Source organism: Giraffa tippelskirchi, chromosome 10 (genome assembly GCF_054371585.1).
Source record: "Giraffa tippelskirchi isolate mGirTip1 chromosome 10, T2T-mGirTip1v1.2.pri, whole genome shotgun sequence".
Taxonomy (NCBI): domain Eukaryota; kingdom Metazoa; phylum Chordata; class Mammalia; order Artiodactyla; family Giraffidae; genus Giraffa; species Giraffa tippelskirchi.
In genome coordinates, this window is record NC_137284.1 from 127,263,404 (window position 1) to 127,271,727 (window position 8,324).

General features: G+C 36.9%; 1 protein-coding gene across 1 annotated transcript; it reads left to right on the forward strand.

Moving 5' to 3' along the window:
- The first annotated feature begins 104 nt into the window (after nt 1-104).
- LSM8 (LSM8 homolog, U6 small nuclear RNA associated) lies at nt 105-8,052 on the forward strand. Its single transcript, XM_081537448.1, has 4 exons — nt 105-229; nt 1,398-1,438; nt 4,470-4,597; nt 7,204-8,052. The coding sequence occupies exons 1-4, from the start codon at nt 199-201 to the stop codon at nt 7,292-7,294; spliced, it is 291 nt and encodes a 96-aa protein (XP_081393574.1). The 5' UTR covers nt 105-198; the 3' UTR covers nt 7,295-8,052.
- Nucleotides 8,053-8,324: the final 272 nt, after the last annotated feature.

The following is an 8,324-nucleotide window of genomic DNA, read 5'->3' on the forward strand; positions in this document are numbered from 1 at the left end:
AAGTTCGTCTTCGCTTTGCATCTCGGGAATGCTTGGCCGGTTTCTTTCAGTCTCTGATTCGTGGAGGCCGCCCTGCGGTAGTTCTCGCGGTATTTGCTGCCGCCAGTCGGCGGGAGAGAAGCTGCTGTTTCCTGGCGGTCCTTTTTAGCTCATCTGGTCGCCCGGGCTGTTGTGTTTCTAGTTGCCAGGTCGCGTATCATGACATCCGCCTTGGAGAACTACATCAACCGTATCCTTCATCCGGCTCCCGCGGGCATTAGCCAGGGCCTTGGTGAGGCCCACGTCGGCACCGGAGTGGACCAGTGCTGGAAAGGCCAGGGGTCGGGATCGGCGGGCGGTTGGGGCGCCGGGCCACTGACGGGCTTGGGGCCCGGGGTGGGGATACAGAGGTTAAGGATCTGGGACCCACCATGCTCACCCCTGGGACTGGACGGGCCCAAGGCGTCTTTTAACTTGAGGAAAAAAACGAGCAAAACCGACATGATTATTCCGAACTTTTACGTGTCTCTATAGAAATCAGTTATCGATTCACCCTTTCCATTTCCCTCGGGCCTATACGTTCGCGTTTGGGACTAAGATAAAAAGTTTTACCAGCTGCGACGATGGACTCGTAAATCTATGTATTTGTTTTATTCATAGGCTTTGCTCAGTCTTCAAGGATAGCAAAAACTTTACAGATGATGCAAAAATTGAATATCTGACCCTTTACCAGTTGAAATCTCAACTTTATTGTTGATGGAATTAAAATAATGCTTGCTGTTGTAATAGATCGCCTTGTGGGGCAAATAACTTTAAAAAGCCCCTGTAATAGTACTCTATGTACCATTTTAAAGTCTCGAGACAGAAACATTACGTTGTGTTCTCATGTACGAATTTGGGACAAAAGTGGAATGCTAAAGGTTTTTCTTTTTAAATGATGCAAGCATATTGGTACTGGTGACATTTGATTATAGGTTCTTTTGAGTTGCAGAAGGCAGGTCCTGGAAGACAGTGTCTTAACGTACATTAAATCATTTGACATTGAATAGTTTAGCCCTGATCCAATTTTTGTTTCAGAGATGAAGAAACAGGTTTAAGAAAAGGAAAAATATCTTGCTCAATTTTCATATTTGCAATATTCCCCCATTAAAAATGAGTACCAAACATCCCACCTGTTTTAAGATGAATACACTGATCTCATAAAAAGGATGTTCTTTTTCTATTTTTCCTTTTTTAGATTGTGTAGTTGTCATAGAGATTGAAGAACATACAGTTTTATGTTGTAAATATGGCTGTGTTAAATAGTTGTATCTTAATTCTGTCACCTTTTTTCCTGGTAATTTAAACCATTTCCTTACCAGATTTTAAGTTTTTAGTTTGCATTCCTTCAGAAATGCTTTCCTTGATTCAGTTATCAGGAACTGTTGCTGTCATTACTTCTGATGGGAGAATGATTGTGGTAAGTATTTGGCATATTCAATCTCTGCTTTCTTTTAGGCTTTTCTGCCTGTGGTGCTCAGTTGTCCCAGACTCTTTGTGACCTCATGAAGTGTAGCCCGCCAGGCTCCTGTGTCCATGAACTTTTCCAGGCAAGAATACTGGAGTGGGTTGCCATTTCCTACTCCAGAGGATTGTCCCAGTTCAGAGATCAAACCTGGATCTCCTGCATCTCTTGCATTGGCAGGTGGATTCTTTACTGCGGTGCCACCTGGGAAGCCCACTGTTGTAGGCTTATTCGTTGTAAATTTTTATGTACAACCTCTGATCTCCAGTGTCTAGGCACCAGAGTACACCTGCATTGCAGTTTTCTTATTCAACTCTTTATCTCTTGGATAAATAGTTGCCAATCCGTTTTTTTTTTTTTTTCATTAATAAACATTGACTGTGAGTTACATACAAGGCTTCTAGAAGCTTGGATGAATAACAGAATCTGCCCTCAGAGAACTTTTAGTCTGCAGATATCTGTCTATATTTTGTATTTATGTTCCATCTTTTATTTCCTTCCCCATTCAGTGCTCTGACATCTACTACATGAATCATAGGTTTTTTTTTTTTTAATTGTGTATATGTGCTTCTTGGAAACTTTTTTTAAAGATTTAGATACTACCTCTATATAATGAACATTTAAGACGTGTATGGTGTTAATCTTCAGATATTCTTAGGTTGTATTATCTTGTGCTTCTGTAGAATAAATTATGATGAATATCTGTTTCATCTCATTTTTCTTTTTATCACTGTATCCCATTTTAATTCCAGAAAAGTCCTGGATTCTCTCCTTGATCTGAGAGGATTTTAGTCCATGATTTTTGGCTGCTTAATTACATTTATAATTCATGATTGTTAACTTTCAAAAAAGTTTTAAGGCTGCTAAACTTTATTGTTTTATATAATTCATAGAATTTGTTCTTCTATCTTCTCACTCTGCAGTTCTATTTTTGTTTTCTTAATCCTTGGGATTTTTCTCAGTGGGTCCTTAGGTGGCAATTACCAAGTGTCAGACTTTGCCATTTATTAAACATATGTCATGTACCAGGCATGTCACATGTGTTATATCACTTAATCCTAGTACAACTCTGTGAAGAAGAACTAGCCCTGCATTCTAAGCTAAGAACCTGGATCAGAAAAAGAGTCACTTTCCCAGAGTCATGTGAATGTATGTGGCAGAACCAAACTGGGATTTAAACTGGATTTGACTCCAAAGCCTGAGGCCAGTGGCCTTGCTTCCTTCTTCATCAAGAGAGCAATCATGGTTTTGTTTATTTTTTTAAGGTACCTCACATTGTATTTTGTCAAATTAAGAGAGTTTGAAATATTTTAATCTCATCTTAACTTTGAGAAGCCTATCACTATTAACAAATATTTGCAAATAGTTTTTTATTTTGTGGAAACCTCGAGTTTAAAATTTTTTTTTTAACAGGATAGATGGTAAATCGGAAACTTGTTTTAACTTTATAGAAGGAAAGCCATTCAAAAAGAACATTTTGAGAACTAAAGTTCAGTTCTGTATTCCTTTGACACATAGTTCCATTGATAGAATTTGTTGAGTCGCTAAGTTATGTCCGACTCTTTGTGACCCCATGAACTATAGCCCACCAGGCTCCTCTGTCCATGGGATTTCCCAGGCAAGAATACTGGAGTGGGTTGCCATTTCCTTCTCCAGGGGATCTTCCCAACCCAGGAATTGAACCCACATATACTGCATTGGCAGGCAAATTCTTTGATGCTGAGCCACCAGGAGAGCCCACTTGATAGAATGTGTGTGTCTACTCAGCTGTGTCCAGTTCTTTGCAACCCCATGGATTGTAGTCTGTCAGACTCCTCTGTCCATTGAAACTTGGTAAAATAGTTACTTACAAGATGAAGCCAAGAAGCTATGTATGAGTGTGGTAGCAACTATTTGCTAACTAGTTTAGTATAGTAAATACTCCACATTTTGCTTCTTTTCCCAATTTTAAGTTAACATTTTTCTCTATATCTTGGTCTAATTTTACATATTTTGAGTTTTAAAACGTGAGACTTTAATAAGAGATTTAACCAACCAAAGCCATCAGTATAAGTTGATGTTCTTCAGAAACTGAAATAGCATCTGAGATACTGTGTTGTAATATGCCCATGTCTTCCTTTATTAGGAGCCATGATTCTTCTGTAAAACTCTGAATATTTCCTTCAAGTTCTAGAACTTTCCAGTTGTTATCATATTTGTGTCTACTGTTACTGAGTTATTAGGGGGATTAAATAAGTAAACTCATATGCAGCCCATAGAATACTTCGGCAAGTACTAAGTATGCATCTAGCCTTAGCTATTACTACTACCAGTTGAAGTTTGTGTATATTTATGGGATTGATTCGAATCTCTGAAAAGTGGTAAATTATATTTGTTTGTTCATAGTAGTGTAATGTAGAAGTTCAGTGATCTGGCTTTGAAGCTAGCCTTTCATGGTTTGGATCCTAGCTCTGCTAATTTCTACCCATGAAACTGTAAGAGATTACTTCCCTGTGTCTCAATTTTTCTTCTCTGAACTGGGAATACATATAATATCTACTACAAAGGGTAGAGATTGGTTGAGATAATGTGTGTAGCATGTTTACTGCATGTAACATGTATGATACTGTTACATTACTATAGCTGCTGTGTATAGGAGTATTTCCCTTAAGTTTTCCTTGTTTTAGTTTGTATCTTTAGAATATTCGCTTCTGGACAGCCTGGAGTTTTATGCTACTTCCTTGAAAGTAAACTAGTACATGGGGTCCTTTGTAATTCTCAACAGCTCTGTATACTAGCAGAAGCTTGGTGCCCCTTCCCCCTTAAAAAAACAAGAGGTAAGTTTTGTGCCAAGAGTACTCTTGGTCATAAAGAGATATTTTATAGTGAACTTGTATGTATATTTAAAATAGGTCCTCCTATTGGAATACCTGGCAGCTAAAATGGTGTGGTTGAATTTACACATTCAGATAATTTGTCTTTTTTCTCTCAAATATTTTCTTTACAGGGAACACTGAAAGGTTTTGACCAGACCATTAATTTGATACTGGATGAAAGCCATGAACGAGTGTTCAGCTCTTCACAGGGAGTAGAACAAGTGGTACTAGGGTTATACATCGTAAGAGGCGACAATGTGTAAGTAAAGTGTCTTTTGTAAGGCGAGTAGCTCAGACTGTAAAAGCATCGACCTGCAATGCAGGAGACCTGGGTTCAATCCCTGGGTCAGGAAGATCCCCTGGAGAAGGAAATGGGAACCCACTCCAGTATCCTTGCCTGGAGAATTCCATGGACAGAGGAGCCTGGTGGGCTACAGCCCGTGGGGTCGCAGAGAACTGGACATGACTGAGTGACTAACACACAGCGGTATAGAGTAGGTGCGCTGCTCTGCTGTATGGAGAAGAGGTTTCTATCTACTGAGATTTGTCCATATTTCTAATAGTTAAATAGTCTGAATAGGGTCCAGAAAGAGCCCTGCCTTAACGCTGGATACTTCACTGGAGGAGGTTCTTAAAATGTTCTTCCAAAATACCCCTAATTTCAGAGGAACATAAATACACCTCTGGGCTAGAGTTTGAAAATGTCTTCGATATCTCCTAATGTGAACAGTTTTAAATAATGCTTTATAACATAGCTGAATTTATCCATCTTTTCTTTTAATTTTTGGTATAATTGGCACACTTAAGCTGTCCCATGTTTATGTCGTGGCCTCAGTTAACTTGTGACATTGATACGACAGTTCGAGAAGATATATTTTAGTGGTAACAGTATAAGAAAAGTGCAACAGTGTGTAGAGCAGTACTGTCCCATACAGTTTTGGGGGATGATGGAATGTTACGTATCTGTTGTAGATCTGCATTGTCCACTGAAGTAGGTACTAAACAAGTGTGTGGCCACTAAGTACTTGAAAAGTAGCTGGTGTGACTGAAGAACTGAATTTTAGATTTCGCTTAATTGTACTTAATTTTAATAGTCACACGTGGCTAGAAGCTACCATATTAGTGCAGTTACAGAGACTGGAAGATTGTTGAATCACTTTACTAGTGAGTACTGTTTAAAGTTAAAACATGGCTGAAAGGCAGCGAAGATATATTAAAATCTCAGATTATTTTGTTGAACAAGTAGAATATGGAAGAAAATCACCTTTAGATGGATAAATTATTTGATCTTTAATCAAAACCAGAGGTTTATAAAATATCCTATAGAGATAATATTTGGGTAAAGTGAGCTGTAAAGAATGGCAGGTAGAGCCCAGGTCTCCTGACCAGAACACATTGATTGTATTGGGGCTCTGCATAATAATTGAGTTTAAGACGATTTCTCCTACTTTAATTTTAAAAAATTTTCTCTTTTTTTGAACTTCATTTTAAAAAAATTTAAAACATTGCTGTAGACCCAGTGATATGCTGGAGCCATCTTATACTGCTCACCAAAGCAGATTTTTATATTTTGGGAAATTTTGCAAGCTGATTGATTGACGTCTTATTGGTAGCTTAAAATTGGCTGTAGTAGGAGTATTTGCGCTATGGATATCAGTCAGCACTGCAAATCAGCCTACCCCTTTTCCTTGGAGAACTGATTTTAAAACATTTTTCAGCACTCCACTCTTATCCATAAGGATTTTAAATGACACTAGATTTTTAAAGATGGAACTAAGGTCTTGATTTGTTTCATATTGAGAAAACTGAACATATTCTTCTACAGTTAGGTATTTCTCATTTATTAGAGAACTACTTTATATAATTTAAAGCAAAATCAGGCAAATTCTGTGTAACATATTTATCTGTAGAATTTACTCTCATTAAAGCCAGACAAATTTGAACAACCAATCTTTATGGAACAATGTTTCAAATGTGTCCCCTGGTCTGAATGTAACAATACCTACATCCAGCTAGAGATATTGGTTACCTAGCATGGCATTAATGAAATTAATGTTATATGTATTATGTTAGTGTTGAATCAAGGAAAAAATGTGCTGACTTTTAACCCTAGTCAGTCACAAGTCATTCACATCAAAAATCATTTGTTAGATACCTAAATATCTGTTCTGTCATCTTTGTGTAGAAGAATTGCACTTCTTTTTGTTGTTAGGTTTACACTGAGTAAATTGAGAAACCATGAAAGGGAAACTGATAGATATTGTATTGATAGATTTAATTCATTGAAGTTACTCAAATAATAGACACTTATATTTGCTTGTTTAGTAGTGATTTTGTGATTCCTCTGCCAACCCCACCGCACCTCACTCAGTCCCAGAATAGTCCTTCAGTTCAGTTCAGTTGCTCAGTCATCATGTCTGACTCTTTGCAACCCCAAGAACTGCAGTACACCAGGCTTCCCTGTCCATCACCAACTCCTGGAGCTTGTTCAGACTCATGTCCATCGAGTCGGTGATGCCATCCAGCCATCTCATCCTCTGTCATCCCCTTCTCCAATAGTCTCTGGATTCAGTGAAAATCAGAATTGAAACTCTGGGGTTTTATACCATTGTCTATCCCATATGTGTTTTTTTTTTTCCTTTAAAGACTTGTGACTTTCCTTTAAAGACCAGTCACACTATATGCAGTTCATCCTTTAATATTCGTTCCTGTAACAGTGTTGCCTTCAATTTGAGTTATGTGACATAAATGTACAATTCACTACCTTATGAAAATATTTTTCACTTAACTAGTAGTTCTTTTTACTATCGCCTCTCAGTTTTAGTTAGAAATGAGATTGTTCTGATTTTTTTTTCCCCTTAACAGTGCAGTCATTGGAGAAATTGATGAAGAGACAGATTCTGCACTTGATTTGGGAAATATTCGAGCAGAACCTTTGAACTCTGTAGCACACTGAGGAAAAACTACATATATCGGACAGCTGTAAATCTTTGTACAGAAACTGATTATTCTGAGATTGATGGTCAGAATTTTTAGGAATGTGTAATTGTGGATTTTGACTCCATGTTGATTCATTGTAATATGATATGTAAATTAAAATATTTCTGCATTTTGTTGAAAAAAACTTTTTTTTTGCCTAAATTATACACTTGGTAGCTTGGTTTTATTTTTCTATTAAATATTAATAGCAAAGAAGTCTAATGATTATTTTGAGAACTTTTAGAAAAGATATTCTACTATTTTAATATTTATGGAAACGTAGTTGAAAAGAGAAATTCATGTACTATATAAATTAAACATACAAATCAATAGTGCAGGATATATGTTTTTTTCCCTGATTTTTTAAGTCATTGAGAGGTAAATCTTGTCTTGTGCAACTATCTGAACCATCCCCATTTATCACACTGCCCTGCTGGTTGCTCTGTAGCACTTTAGAAATGTGGGTAAAAGTGTGTTTGGTTGAGAAAAGAAAAAGTGCTAACACAGTTGTGTATATCACCTGACAAAAATTTATTCCGTATAGTCTTAAAAACTATCTTACCTTTTAAGAATTGGGGAATTTCTAGTATTAAAGGAGTTTTTTGTTATTTATAAATGTGAGTAAATGTATTTCGAGGCAGTGCTTGCTATTATTGTCAATAGCTATTCATAAACCTATTTAAAGGTTTCCCTAGTTCCATAAACCTATTTAAAAAGTAAACATGTTTTCTCCAAGCTTGTCAGGCCTATTCTTTGGTTGATTCTTGGAGTGAATCAGTTAAATAGATAAATGTCCTTCCTTTGCTCAACTGGTTATGTATACTATTAAAGGATCTCTAGAAACAGTGCTATCAGCAGTTTTTAGATACCCAAGCTAGTCCACAAAAATTCTCAAGTCATATGTAGGCCAAAGTGCATAACTTTGTGGTAAGAATAGAAAAATATTTATTTTCTTGTAATTCAAAATTTCAATAGTTTTAATGAAAGTATTTAAAGTAGAAGTTGAC

Coding starts and splice junctions, on each gene's coding strand:
- LSM8 (XM_081537448.1), top strand. CDS start 199: ATGACATCCGCCTTGGAGAACTACATCAACC. Junction 230..1,397: donor CTTGGAGAACTACATCAACC/GTATCCTTCATC, acceptor TTCAGTTATCAG/GAACTGTTGCTGTCATTACT. Junction 1,439..4,469: donor CTGATGGGAGAATGATTGTG/GTAAGTATTTGG, acceptor TTTTCTTTACAG/GGAACACTGAAAGGTTTTGA.